This window comes from Salvelinus namaycush, chromosome 5, assembly GCF_016432855.1.
Source record: "Salvelinus namaycush isolate Seneca chromosome 5, SaNama_1.0, whole genome shotgun sequence".
Classification (NCBI taxonomy): Eukaryota; Metazoa; Chordata; class Actinopteri; order Salmoniformes; family Salmonidae; genus Salvelinus; species Salvelinus namaycush.
The window spans coordinates 61634572-61650152 of NC_052311.1; the positions used below are offsets into that span (position 1 = coordinate 61634572).

The 15581-nt window shown below is 45.2% G+C and overlaps 1 protein-coding gene across 1 annotated transcript in view; it reads right to left on the reverse strand.

Moving 5' to 3' along the window:
• The window catches only part of LOC120048653 (hormone-sensitive lipase-like), a 49976-nt gene that overhangs the window by 8483 nt on the left and 25912 nt on the right, over window positions 1-15581 (reverse strand). The window contains exons 2-7 of the mRNA XM_038994758.1: window positions 6867-7108; window positions 6110-6394; window positions 5902-5992; window positions 2657-2802; window positions 2013-2198; window positions 735-887 (exon numbers count right to left, since the gene is read on the reverse strand). Of these exons, the coding sequence (XP_038850686.1) occupies window positions 735-887; window positions 2013-2198; window positions 2657-2802; window positions 5902-5992; window positions 6110-6394; window positions 6867-7108 (1103 nt within the window). The remainder of the gene's footprint in view (window positions 1-734; window positions 888-2012; window positions 2199-2656; window positions 2803-5901; window positions 5993-6109; window positions 6395-6866; window positions 7109-15581) is intronic.

Sequence of the window (15581 nt, forward strand, 5' to 3'; positions counted from 1 at the left end):
TCCATATTAGGGCCTATGTAATATAAAGCCATAATAACTTCATGCAGAATTCCAGGCTAATTCAACATGACAGGCTTGTTCCTCCTCAGATCACTTCCTATAGCCTCTGGTTGCTAGGCTATTGGAGATCAAGGGACTGCCAGTCCACTCTGGTTTCATGGTGACGCGTCTGTGGTTTAAAGTAGCCTGCTGGTTATATAATACAGCCCCCTGTCTCATCTGTCAGAGGCTGAGCTCTGAGCTGACCACTTCAAGAGGACGGGGGGGGGGGGGGGGGGGGGGGGGGGGAGGGAAGGAGAGAGAGGAGATGGAATGAGGGAGGAAAGAGACAGGAGTGGAAGAGGGGGTAAGGGGTGTTGGCCTGCACCAATCACTAGATAATAGAGTGATACAAACAAAGTCTGTGTCCATCAACCCTACAGGATGAATTAAACAGTCTTTAGCAGGAACAGCTCACTACAGGGAAGCCATGGAGTGAAAACACAATCATATCCTCAAGACCACCAAGTACCCCTCTAACGCAACTCCCAAACTGTTTATTAGAATGGTTTGATTCCAGATACCTATAATAATATATTTAAAAAGACATTGATGTCTTGAACACAGATAGGCTGTGGAGAGAACCAGGCCACACCATGGGTTCCCACCATAGAGACACTAGTTAGGTTAAAGGTGAAACGTGATGTCAATTCCTCCCCAACGAACAAACGAGAGAGAACAGAATGTGTTGTTACCTCGTGAGACTTGGAGGTCTGGGCCACAAAGCCTCCTCCGTGGTAGTGAACCAGGAGCCAGCGAGAAGGGGGGCTCTGCTTGGTCTTCATTCCCAGAGACAGGGAGATAGGACCCCCTTCAGAACGAGACAGGGACAGCAACGCCTCACTGTCCTACAGAGGGAGGGAGACAGCCAAATAATCACTATCATAATCAAAGGTAGAACATTTCTGTTTTCACTTCAATTGCTACAGATGTTGATTTGTTCGTTTGCTTTACAGCTCTGTTGAACAATCCCTTCAGTCAGGATTAGCTGTGTGGTTTTTTCTCTGCTCCCGGCTGTCCTTCCAGCTCCACCACAAACACACCATTCTCATTCCCATTCATTAACATTAGCAGGGAACAGCAGAGGCTTTCGCTTGTGTTCTCCACATAAGACAACAGCTCTTTGACTGAGCAGGATCAATGAGTGAGTTGAACGTGTTGGCTGCTATCATGTCTGGTTTAATGCCAGACTACAGATGCTCAGCTCTGCTGTTCAATACCTCCCCAAATAAATAAATGGGAGTGTGAGTGTGTGTGTGAGGATTTAAAGGGATTAAGAGCCACGGATGAGCAGAGAAGACACTTTTGTTTACAACAGCTGCTCTCAGACAAAGGAAACGCAAACTAACAGAATCCCTTGATGTTTGAGCATTTCACGCAGGAAGAGGCTTCTCAACAGCTTAAAGCAAATTAATATGAGAAATACACACTGTCAGACTGCTGCTGTCAAAGGTAGTACAGCGACAGCAGCACATTTTGATCTAACAGTTAAAGGTTCTGCGTGTCTGAGATTTGAAAGGCTAACAGTGAACTTTGATGTAGAATCAGCTGAGACTGGAACGTAACCAGTATGAGACCAGGGTTCTATTCACTAGGTGCCAAAGAACCAAGCGGGACCTACCTGCATTTGTCCAATACAAACTTGTTTACATTGCAAAACGTTTTGGATTATGCTTCTAGCCTTGATTTGCATTTTGATAACATATCTACAGTATTTCCATTTTTTTGGTGTATAGTATTGCTTACTAGTTTTTAATCTTTGTTTCCATTGAACGCGCCATAAAAATAAAGGCATTTAAATGCATTATATAAAAACTGCCTTGGTCCTCCTTTTTCATCACATATAAAGGTGGTTTGAAATATCGATCCCATGTACTTTTTGCCTGTTCAGACTGCAGGAAAAGTACTATTTGAATCGGATATTCAAAAAATAGGATTTGAGTCACTTCAAAATGCAAATATGAACAAGTTACCTGTCCCTCCCTCAGCTCGTAGGAGATCAGCCTCATCTGCACGGGGCCAGGGCCGGTGTGGGCCGACGGGGCCTCTATGGTGACAGTGAGGTGCGGATCGGCCACCAGCGGGAGGTCAAAGGGAACAGGGGGCACCGAGAGGGCACGGTTCACCTTCACCTGGGTGGACGTCATACTGGCTAGACTCTGAAGGGAAGAGTGGAAGGCAAGGAGGAAGAAGATTACTTTGTCATCCGTCACAGATACACCGCAATGTTTCAGTCTTTTCCTTTAGGAGGGACAACAAAGAAAGAGTGAAGGCAGAGGGCAAATCAGATAAACATTCATAATTCACCATATCATATTGTTTTGATCTTCCGGTCATTTGTAGGTCAATAAACTTGACAAAAGACAAAGCTGAGAGCATCTCCTCATGGCAGGAAAGCATCCAGTAAAATCTAAACACAGTGACAGTATTACAAGCTCTGCAACTACATAACTATGAGAGGCATGAAAGAGAGTCAAGATAGCCAACAGGACAAACGCTGAGACAAACACATACAAGGGAAGAGTAATCTACCACTAAGCTGTACATCCCAGCGCAAGGGGAGAGTATTCTACCAGCGACCCGTTACAAGGTCCGTCCAGAGTGGTCAGTGACTCACAGATAGAACCTCAGTCTCTGTGATGTTCCAGAAGGCCTTCCAGAAGTGGACGTCCAGGTTCTGAGTGATGCGTTCAAACTCCGCCCCCCTTAGCTCCGGGTCGATGGCGTACTTCCCGGAGGTAAAGAAGGAGCTGGCTGCTACACCTGGAGACAGAGGGAAGGGGGGAGAGAAGATAGTGGAGGGATGGTTGTAGGAGGGATGCAAGAAGGAGAGGGTGATAGACAGTTGCAGGTAAAAAAATAGTGGGTCAAGGTAGTGGAAGAGGGGGGAAAATGTATAGGTATGCATAAAGATGAATGACAGAAAAGTGACAGGGAAGAAGAGCGGGAGTGAGTGGCTAATACATCACCTCACTGAGACAGAAACACAGGGAGGGGGAGGCAGAGACAGAGCGATGGCCATGAGGGGAGGCAGTATACGCTACTGTTAAACAGAACTTTTTCAATCCCTGTAGCTACAGGAGAGTCTGGATGAGACGGAGGAGTGGTCACCTGTTGTCCAGGAGAGCTGAACTATATGGCTATTTGTTCCGCCACAGCACTAAAACAGATTCCCCTAATCTAATTAATCACCAAGACTTGGTTAATAGGTGACCACGGGGATAGAGTGACCATGTCAAAGGCTGGCTCTATGTCCCAGACTGAGACTATGGCAGTGGTCAGGGGGACAGATACTCACCATACGGTGCAATACCTCCTTCCTCCACTGGGATGCAGCATAGAGCACAAGAGTGTTCGATCATATAAGTGTCCATATATCCATGACCTATGAAATGCTGGAATCCTTCTAGACTGTTATGTCATTTGGGGATTAAGAAAGAATTTCGAATGTGTGTGTGGGTTAATGGGTAATGTAAGTAAGTCTCCCTTTAACCTCTCTTGGGTAGGGGGCAGTATTTTCACCTCCGGATGAAAAGCGTGCCCAAAGTAAACTGCCTGTTACTCAGGCCCAGAAGCTAGGATATGCATATAATTGGTAGATTTGGATAGAAAACTCTAAAGTTTCCAAAACTGTTAAAATAATGTCTGTGAGTATAACAGAACTGATATGGCAGCCGAAAACCTGAGAAAAATCCATCCAGGAACTGGAATTATTTTCATGTGTCTGTTTTCCAACTCAATGCCTATAGAGAATCCAATGGGTTAGGAATCAGATTGCAGTTCCTACGACTTCCACTAGATGTCAACAGTCTTAAGACATGGTTTCAGGCTTTTATTTTGAAAAATGACGAGTAAACAGCCATTTTGGTCAGAGGAACTTTGCAGACCTGAATTGGCACGCTTCGTTTGTTATTTTTCCTATCTATTGAAAACGGTATTGTCCGGTTGAAATATTATTGATTATAAAGGCAATAAAAAACCTGAGGATTAATTATAAACATCGTTTGACATGTTTCGACGAACTTTACCGGTACTTTTAGTATCTATTCGTCTGCCTGCTGTGACCGCCTTGGAGCCATTGGATTACTGAACAAAACACGTCAACAAAAGAGTTTTTGGGACATAAAGAGGGACTTTATCAAACATTTACTATGTAACTGGGAGTCTTGTGAGTGCAACCATATGAAGATCAAAGGTAAGTGTTGTATAGCACACTATTACTTATACAACTAATATAAGGACAGGACATGAGATGGGAGTATAAATTAACGTGGGCATTGTTTAATGCGTTTCACAGGAAGAACATTCCAAGCATTTCAACATAGGGGGGTTACAGGTGCCCTGAAGGGACAAAACTAGAATATCAATACACAACAGTAAGTGATTAATTTTATCGCTATTTTTGACTTTTGTGACTCGTCTACCTGGATGGAAAATGCTTATATGCTTGTGTGTGCTGGGCGTTGTCCTCAGATAAATCGCATGGTATGCTTTCGACGTAAAGCCTTTTTGAAATCTGACACAGTGGCTGAATTAACAAGAAGTTAATCTTTAAGCTGATGTATAACACTTGTATGTTTTATGAATTTTTATTATGAGTAATTCTGTTTTTGAATCTGGCGCTCTGCAATTTCACCGGATGTTGGCCAGGTGGGACGCTAGTGTCCCACATACCCTAGAGAGGTTAACTTCTTAAGACTAGGGGGCGGTGTTTTCGTTTTTGGCTAAAAAAACGTACCCATTTGAAACTGCCTATTTCTCAGCCCCCGAAACTAGAATATGCATATAATTGTCCGATTAGGATAGAAAACTCTAAAGTTTCCAAAACTTTCTTAATATTGTCTGTGAGTTAAACAGAACTGATATTGCAGGCGAAAACCGGAGGAAAATCCAATCAGGAAGTGTCTTTTTGAAACCTCTGTTCTTATGCCTGCCTAACCTGCATTTAAAGGGATATCAACCAGATTTATTTTTCTATGGCTTCCCTAAGGTGTCAACAGTCATTAGACAAAGTTTCAGGCTTTTCTTTTGAAAAATGAGCGTGAAAGATCACATTGCGTAAGTGGATAGGTGGGGGCTCTCAGTGAGTTCTGCGTAACAGAGAAAGGCGGCCATTGTTTCTCCCGGTCGTAATGAATAAACAACACTCCCGGTTGATATATTATCAAATATATATTTGAAAAACATCCTGAGGATTGATTATAAAAAACGTTTGACATGTTTCTGTGGACATTATGGATATTATTTGGCATTTTGGTGACCGCTCTTTCCGGTGGATTTCGGAGCCAAACGCAGCAAACGAACGGAGGTATTTGGATATCAAAGTAATATTTATCGAACAAAAAGAACATTTGTTGTGTAACTGGGAGTCTCGTGAGTGGAACCACCCGAAGATTATCAAAGGTAAGCGATTAATTTGATTGCTTTTCTTACTTTCGTGACCAAGCTAAGCAAGCTAATATAAGGCTAAGCTAATGTGGCATAGAAAGCTACACTCACAAAAGCTTGGATTTCTTTCGCTGTAAAATATATTTTCAAAATCTGACACGATAGGTGGATTAACAACAAGCTAAGCTGTGTTTTGGTATACTGTATTTCACTTGTGATTGCATGATTATAAATATTTTTAGTAATATTATTTGACTGTGGCGCTATGCTATTCAGCGTTGCTGATGACAATTATCCCGGATGGGTGGTTGAGAAAGGTTTGATGTATTGCATCTAGCATTGATATTCACCCTCACAATCCCTTCACGTTGATTGAGTTGCCATGTCAGAATGGTTTAGGGTGTAAATGAGAATGAATTAATGATTGAGTGGCTTTTGTTTCCATCAATAGGGAGGTTTGCTGGAGCCACTGACCAATGCCTGACTGGTGGCGCCTGTAGTTCTCTCCAAAGGCCACTAGGCCGATGGCTATGGTCTGCAGACAGGGACGGATGGCTGGAGTGAACTGGAAGAGGAGAGAGACATGAAACACAAATCACTACAAAATACTTTCCCCTGAGGCTAACCAAAAGGGCCTCAAGGTCATTCCAAAAGTATTCCTCCCTCCAAATCTCCCCCCTACCTGGAATCCAAGGCAGCGTCCGTAGAAGCAGCCCTTGTGCATGGAGGAGTACTCCCGGACAAAGCTCTGGCTGAGGCCGCTCTCCTCGTGGAAGAAGAGGTTTCCGTGGCTGTTGTCATGCAGCAGTCGCTGGGCCAGGTAGAGCAGGGCTCTCAGCTGACATAGGGCAGAGCAGTAGGCCTCCATCTCCCCTGCGTTGTGGGCCGTCCGAAAGAAGATGCTGCGGCGGTTGGTGGAGATGTAGCGCCCCTTGTGGATGATGTGGAGAATGCAGCAGCGCACCACCTAGGAGAGGGGTGAGAGGAAAAAGAGAAGGGAGTGAGAGAAATAGGGGGGAGGAGGAAAGGTGCTTGAGAGAGATAGAAATAACATTAATAAAAGAGAATGTCAGAGCAAAAAACAACAGGTACAGAAAAGGAGAGAGAGACCATAAAAAATGTGGAGACAGAAATTCAGAGACTATTTAATAGAGGTAAGCAGCTGGCAGAGAGAAGGTCATGATTTCTCATCAATAAAAGAGGGAGCCTGAAAAGGTTCTATCGTGACACTCAATCAATTGGTAGCAAAATTAATAAATAAAAGCGCAATAAAAATAAACTTGAGGCATACGATGCTGGTGTTGCGTTTCCCCCAATTTTGAGACCGTCAGGCACACCCACATATGCACTAAGGACGCTCACAAACACAACACACATTCCCTCAATCTCTCTTAACTAGGGAGTTGTCACACATACGGACACAAACCCTGTCATTCTACCTTGACTAGAGAGCGGTATCCGTTGGCTGGTATGTGCGGGTCAAAGTCAAAGTGGTGGTAGACAGCAGCAAAGCCTGAGATGACAGGTTCCAGGCTGCGGGCGTGCTCCTGGATCAGGGTCATGGTGTCCACCAGCCGCTGTGCCGCGCCCCCCTGGGCCCCCTTAGAACCCTCAGAGAAGAACGTAGCATTCTCCTCACACACACTGTACAGGGCAGTAAACACCGCCTTGGTGTCCATCACTGGGGGGGGGGGGGGGGGGGGGGGGAGAGAGAAGAGACACAATCAGCATGCAACACCATACAAAGACTGATCCTGTCTAATCCCCCCCCCTCCCAAATAGTCTATACTTAATACTCACTTCATTCAAATGGCTAACCCACTATAGCTAGCCTTATACAACAGGTGATTTGGAGTAGAGGTCGACCGATTATGATTTTTCAACGCCGATACCGATTATTGGAGGACAAAAAAAGCCGATACCGATTTATTAAAAAAATAAAATAATGTTTTATATATAATACACACACACATTTTTGTAATAATGACAATTGCAACAATACTGAATGAACACTTTTATTTTAACTTAATATAATACATAAATACACACAAAGCTCTGAAGTGACAATGATACTGAAGAGTCTGCTTAGGAGACAAATACTCTCAACTGTTTGATAAAAATAGAGTTTAAGTTACCTGTGGTGAATGTTGAAAACAAAAACTAATTTCTATATGCAGGAAATCCTATTTTAATAATGGGCATGGTAAGAATTGACGACCAAAGTGTGAGTCATAATTCCCATGACACCTTCTAGCAAAATCTGAAAAGCGGTTCCTTCATTTATTCCATAGGATAATTTTTAGATTCACTTAAAATAAGGTCTGTGTTTCGTGTAGGCTTACACCACCTTGCCAATTTTATAACTGTGTAGATATCCATAGGACAAGGTAACTCTGATCAATATTGGCTAAATATAAGCGAAGATCATTTTTTTTGTAGAGTGGATTTATGAAAATATGTTGACAAACGTTACCTTATCCTAGTGAGATTTACACGGGTATCACAACGTCGAGGCGGTTTAAGCCTGCACGAAACACAGACCTTATTTGAAGTAGATCAAGACATTCTCTATGGAAGACATGAACGGTAAAATAACGAAGGAACCCCTTTCAAGTTCAGCCGCAAGTTATTACAGGAATTATAAGGAATTATTATATAGCTGTCTTTGTATCTAAGATAATTGTGTAGTTTAGAGTAATTATCTAGCCAGTTATCGAGGTTACCTAGCCAGTTATCGAGGCTACCTAGCCAGCAACACTTTCAAACAAAGTCAACAACGCAGCCACTGCTAGCTAGCCTACTTCACCAGCCAGCAGTACTGTATCATTTTAATCATTTTAGTCAATAAGATTTTTGCAACGTAAGCTTAACTTTCTGAACATTCGAGACGTGTAGTCCACTTGTCATTCCAATCTCCTTTGCATTAGCGTAGCCTCTTCTGTAGCCTGTCAACTATGTGTCTGTCTATCCCTGTTCTCTCCTCTCTGCACAGACCATACAAACGCTTCACACCGCGTGGCCGCTGCCACTAACCTGGTGGTCCCAGCGCGCACGACCCACGTGGAGTTCCAGGTCTCCGGCAGCCTCTGGAACTGCCGATCTGCGGCCAACAAGGCAGAGTTCATCCCAGCCTATGCTTCCCTCCAGTCCCTCGACTTCTTGGCACTGACGGAAACATGGATTACCACAGATAACACTGCTACTCCTACTGCTCTCTCCTCGTCTGCCCACGTGTTCTCGCACACCCCGAGAGCTTCTGGTCAGCGGGGTGGTGGCACTGGGATCCTCATCTCTCCCAAGTGGACATTCTCTCTTTCTCCCCTGACCCATCTGTCTATCGCCTCCTTTGAATTCCATGCTGTCACAGTTACCAGCCCTTTCAAGCTTAACATCCTTATCATTTATCGCCCTCCAGGTTCCCTTGGAGAGTTCATCAATGAGCTTGATGCCTTGATGAGTTCCTTTCCTGAGGATGGCTCACCTCTCACAGTTCTGGGTGACTTTAACCTCCCCACGTCTACCTTTGACTCATTCCTCTGCCTCCTTCTTTCCACTCCTCTCCTCTTTTGACCTCACCCTCTCACCTTCCCCCCCCCTACTCACAAGGCAGGCAATACGCTTGACCTCATCTTTACTAGATGCTGTTCTTCCACTAATCTCATTGCAACTCCCCTCCAAGTCTCCGACCACTACCTTGTATCCTTTTCCCTCTCGCTCTCATCCAACACTTCCCACTCTGCCCCTACTCGGATGGTATCGCGCCGTCCCAACCTTCGCTCTCTCTCCCCCGCTACTCTCTCCTCTTCCATCCTATCATCTCTTCCCTCTGCTCAAACCTTCTCCAACCTATCTCCTGATTCTGCCTCCTCAACCCTCCTCTCCTCCCTTTCTGCATCCTTTGACTCTCTATGTCCCCTATCCTCCAGGCCGGCTCGGTCCTCCCCTCCTGCTCCGTGGCTCGACGACTCATTGCGAGCTCACAGAACAGGGCTCCGGGCAGCCGAGCGGAAATGGAGGAGAACTCGCCTCCCTGCGGACCTGGCATCCTTTCACTCCCTCCTCTCTACATTTTCCTCTTCTGTCTCTGCTGCTAAAGCCACTTTCTACCACTCTAAATTCCAAGCATCTGCCTCTAACCCTAGGAAGCTCTTTGCCACCTTCTCCTCCCTCCTGAATCCTCCTCCCCCCCCCCCCCCCCCCCTCCCTCTCTGCGGATGACTTCGTCAACCATTTTGAAAAGAAGGTCGACGACATCCGATCCTCGTTTGCTAAGTCAAACGACACCGCTGGTTCTGCTCACACTGCCCTACCCTGTGCTTTGACCTCTTTCTCCCCTCTCTCTCCAGATGAAATCTCGCGTCTTGTGACGGCCGGCCGCCCAACAACCTGCCCGCTTGACCCTATCCCCTCCTCTCTTCTCCAGACCATTTCCGGAGACCTTCTCCCTTACCTCACCTCGCTCATCAACTCATCCTTGACCGCTGGCTACGTCCCTTCCGTCTTCAAGAGAGCGAGAGTTGCACCCCTTCTGAAAAAACCTACACTCGATCCATCCGATGTCAACAACTACAGACCAGTATCCCTTCTTTCTTTTCTCTCCAAAACTCTTGAACGTGCCGTCCTTGGCCAGCTCTCCTGCTATCTCTCTCAGAATGACCTCCTTGATCCAAATCAGTTAGGTTTCAAGACTAGTCATTCAACTGAGACTGCTCTTCTCTGTGTCACGGAGGCGCTCCGCACTGCTAAAGCTAACTCTCTCTCCTCTGCTCTCATCCTTCTAGACCTATCGGCTGCCTTTGATACTGTGAACCATCAGATCCTCCTCTCCACCCTCTCCGAGTTGGGCATCTCCGGCGCGGCCCACGCTTGGATTGCGTCCTACCTGACAGGTCGCTCCTACCAGGTGGCGTGGCGAGAATCTGTCTCCGCACCACGTGCTCTCACCACTGGTGTCCCCCAGGGCTCTGTTCTAGGCCCTCTCCTATTCTCGCTATACACCAAGTCACTTGGCTCTGTCATATCCTCACATGGTCTCTCCTATCATTGCTATGCAGACGACACACAATTAATCTTCTCCTTTCCCCCTTCTGATAACCAGGTGGCGAATCGCATCTCTGCATGTCTGGCAGACATATCAGTGTGGATGACGGATCACCACCTCAAGCTGAACCTCGGCAAGACGGAGCTGCTCTTCCTCCCGGGGAAGGACTGCCCGTTCCATGATCTCGCCATCACGGTTGACTACTCCATTGTGTCCTCCTCCCAGAGCGCTAAGAACCTTGGCGTGATCCTGGACAACACCCTGTCGTTCTCAACTAACATCAAGGCGGTGGCCCGTTCCTGTAGGTTCATGCTCTACAACATTCGCAGAGTACGACCCTGCCTCACACAGGAAGCGGCGCAGGTCCTAATCCAGGCACTTGTCATCTCCCGTCTGGATTACTGCAACTCGCTGTTGGCTGGGCTCCCTGCCTGTGCCATTAAACTCCTACAACTCATCCAGAACGCCGCAGCCCGTCTGGTGTTCAACCTTCCCAAGTTCTCTCACGTCACCCCGCTCCTCCGCTCTCTCCACTGGCTTCCAGTTGAAGCTCGCATCCGCTACAAGACCATGGTGCTTGCCTACGGAGCTGTGAGGGGAACGGCACCTCCGTACCTTCAGGCTCTGATCAGGCCCTACACCCAAACAAGGGCACTGCGTTCATCCACCTCTGGCCTGCTCGCCTCCCTACCTCTGAGGAAGTACAGTTCCCGCTCAGCCCAGTCAAAACTGTTCGCTGCTCTGGCACCCCAATGGTGGAACAAACTCCCTCACGACGCCAGGTCAGCGGAGTCAATCACCACCTTCCGGAGACACCTGAAACCCCACCTCTTTAAGGAATCCCCCGAGCTGACAAGGTTAAAAATCTGTTCCTAGGCCGTCATTGAAAATAAGAATGTGTTCTTACCTGACTTGCCTAGTTAAATAAAGATAAAATAAAGATGTCAAAAAAAATATTTAAAAAATAAAATAAAAAGGCTAATCGGCACCCAAAATAACCGATTTTCGATTGTTATGAAAACTTGAAATCGGCCATTCCGATTAATCGGTCGACCTCTAATTTGGAGTAAGAGTCTATCCCAAGACATACCAGACAACATACACATAGCCACATTCAGAAAAACAGACATTGTTTGCATCATTACCTAGCAACGCAATACTGCTGTGACTAGGGTGGCACATTTTGGGGAATATTCAGAGGTGGAAACGATCCATGGGAATATATAGGAATTAATATTAATACCATTTAAATGTAGATGTTTTTTGCTTTGGAGATATTTACCATATGGAGACCGAAACAAACCTTTTACCTTATAAGTAGACAATTGCAAATGATTAAATGCTTGCAATAGAAATAAAAACATTGTTACAAATTGAACGAGTTGACTTCACATGGGATGATTTCACTGAACAAAAGGGAATATTGAATGATCCATCGCATCTCCCAAAAACATTAACATACATCTGTAAAATGATAGTCCAGAAACTAAAGCTTTGGTTGTCTCCCAAGTCTTCTCCTTGGACCTCCTCAATGTCCACCTCTTGAACATCAGACTGAGGCCTCATCTTCACTGTCACTTTCCAACCCTGTTGAGGATGGATTGTTGTTAGGCTCAAAAAGCCTCAAATTTGCCTGGATGGCCACCAATTTTTCAACCCTTGTATTGGTCAGCCTGTTGCGTGCTTTGGTGTGTGTGTTCCCAAACAAGGACCAGTTGCGCTCTGAGGCGGCTGATATTGGTGGGATTTGGAGGAGGCCAGGGGAACGAGCCTCAGATCCACAAAGTCCCTTCCACCAGCTGGCTGATGAGATATGTTGGCACGACTGCCATATTGCATCTCCATCCCAAAGCCTTTGCTTGGAAGTGTACTTTGCCAGACTGCCAAGAACCTTGCCCTCATCCAGGCCAAGGTTGAGAGACACGGTAGTGATGACACCATAGGCTTTGTTGATCTCTGCAGCAGACAGGATGCTCTTGCCAGCACACTTGGGGTTCAACTTGTACACTGCGGCATGTATGGGCTTCAAGCAGAAGTCTTCACGATTTTTGATGTATTTCAGAACTGCAGTTTCCTCTGCTTGGAGCAACAGTGAAGTGGGCAGGGCAGTACGGATTTCTCTTACATCTACAAGCAGAGTCTGAACGTCAGACAGGATGGCATTGTCTCCCTCAATCCGTGTAATGGCTACTGCTATAGGTTGTCAGGAGTTTCAGGCTGCTTACCACTCTCTCCTAAAATACATCATCCGGGAGGATCCTCTTGATGGGGCTGTCCATATCAACAGATTGATATGGACATTTATTGGAGACTCCTTCCCATCCAGGAGCCTGTCAAACATGATCACAACACCACCCCAACGGGTGTTGCTGGGCAGCTTCAATGTGGTGCTCTTATTCTTCTCACTTTGCTTGGTGAGGTAGATTGCTGCTATAACTTGACCCTTCACACACCGAACCATTTCCTTGGCTCTCTTGCAGAGTGTATCCATTGTTTTCAGTACCATGATGTCCTTGAGGATCAGATTCAATGCATGAGCCATGTAATGTGAGGGTAGGATTCCTCCACTTTAGACCAAGCAGCCTTCATGTTTGCAGCACTGTCACCTGTGAAAATACGTTCTGTGGTCCAAGGTCATTGATGAATGCCTTCAGCTCATCTGCAATGTAGAGACCGGTGTGTCTGTTGTCCCTTGTAGAATACTGGTTGAGGGGAGATGATATAGCTAATTATTCCTTGCACATGAACATTCGACCACCCATTAGAGATGATTGCAATACAGTCTGCTTTCTCTATGATTTGCTTGACCTTCACCTGAACTCTGGTTGGAGGGGTGTATGCTCGGCGAAGAACATTCAGAAATCTCTTCCAATACACATTGCCTGTGAGCATCAGAGGTGAACCAGTTGCATACACAGCTCGAGCAAGACATTCATCAGCATCTCTGACTACGTTCCTCCATTGAGTAAAAAAAACCTTCTGATTCCAGGAGGACCATGAGCTGTTGCTATCGATAAGATGTCTGAGTCATAATTTTCACTTATAATAGAAGTATAGGGACTTCGGTCAGAGGTTGCTTGTTGTGAGCGCTGAGGGAACTTTATGCACCTGGCCAGATGATTCTGCATCTTTGTTGCATTCTTCACATATAATTTGGCACAGTATTTGCAAGTGTACACAGCTTTTCCTTCTACATTAGCTGCAGTGAAATGTCTCCACACATCAGATAGTGCCCGTGGCATTTTCCTGTAAAGATAGTAAAAAATAGTAAAAAAATATTTTAAAAATACAATTCCATGTAGAGATAAATAGTTAAGCAGTTAGATTAAACAACTCCTTTGTAAGATAAATGGTTTAAAATTAAACCTGTATGGAAACAGGTGAATTAACACTCAGTTAGCAGGCTCAAGCAAGCTAAATCCTAAATGGTAGCAAAAACTGACTAGCAGAAATTGTTAACACGTTAGAAATGATTTAAACACTTTGCTGTAGGCTACTATTTGCTAGTTATCAAAAAATCATGTATATCATATAAAATATATTCACCCCACTCAGTATTTTAGTCAAAAATTACCAGAAAGCATGTAGTTCTTGGCTCAGACAGTGTAGTAGTGTGGGCTCAATAGCATCTCATTAGTGTGCAAGATCTTGAGAATCAGCTGTACATGTGATGGAAGAATACACTGTGCATGCAGAGGGTTGCAATTCAATTGGGAATAGTAGAACCAAAATATGCCACAAGACCTAGAATTGTCTTGTGTATCCCACAAAAAAGGTTCACCGTTATAAGCTAACTTTTTTGATGAATTTAAGCAAAATTCCAAATTCCCAGGTTTAACTTCCTATGGAAATTTCCCGGCAAGTTTGACCCTTTGCAACCCTAGCGGTTACAGATCCACCGTCTCATCTGCCACTATAAAAAGCATTGAGACGTTCCGACATTTGCAACATTGTTGCAACATTGAAATCGATCTCCACTGGGTACTGTAATAATGAATGTGTCGGGAGTCGGGACGAGACAAAGCTTTTCTCTGCCGGTCGAAATCATGAATCAGCATAATTTTTCTGGATATATGCAAAGAAATGTCAATAGAAAAACAGGTCAAATGAAAACAAATGCAGCCTGTTTGCTGTCTTTCAACTTCAGTCTGAAGTGATTGTGTTAAGTGTATAGCTAGCAAGGGGGAAGAGCAACCATTTTTGGGTAGTTGTGCTTTACATGGCAGTCAGAAAGAGACCATGCCACAGCCATGATAAATGTCCTAATACATGGCCTCATGTATTATTGCTTAAGTATAAAAGCTGATTGAGTGAAATGTTGCGCAAGCTGAGAAAACGAAATCCAAGCTTCATTCCTCTAAGACAGTCATGTAACAGGAGTAGAAAGCAAGTGGTGGAACACACTGTGTTGCTGTCTTCTCTCGCTCTGTCTTTCCGCTCGTGGTCCCCAAGGGAGATACGACTGAAACAATTTCTGAGGAGTTCATCAAACAGAGTAACCATGCATTAATAGTGAACTGAACTGCCATCCAAGCAATTAAAACCTAACGCCCTGGTGGACTCCTTGTGGAGTACTCAGCCTGTACTCTGCCTGCCAGCCAGGCTGCCTGCCAGCCAGGCTACCAGCTGTATTGAGTTCTAGTGAGCCACCTGAGATCAGGTTCCACAGCAGAGGCACAGGGCAGAGCAGCCCAGGTGACACAGGTACTTACTGTATAGAATGACGAAGCTGGAGAGAGATGGGGAGACAGAGCACGCAGATGGTCAGAGTGAGAGCATGACCACACAAGGGAAATAAAGAGCATGCAAGGGAGGGTGATTCATGTTCTCTCAGACAGTCAAGGCCACTGATTCTAAGATCCAACAATGCTTCAATTATGAATGTACACTGCTAAAAAAAATAAAGGGAACACTTAAACAACACAATGTAACTCCAAGTCAATCACACTTCTGTGAAATCAAACTGTCCACTTAGGAAGCAACACTGATTGACAATAAATTTCACATGCTGTTGTGCAAATGGAATAGACAAAAGGTAGAAATTATAGGCAATTAGCAAGACACCCCCAATAAAGGAGTGATTCTGCAGGTGGTGACCACAGACCACTTCTCA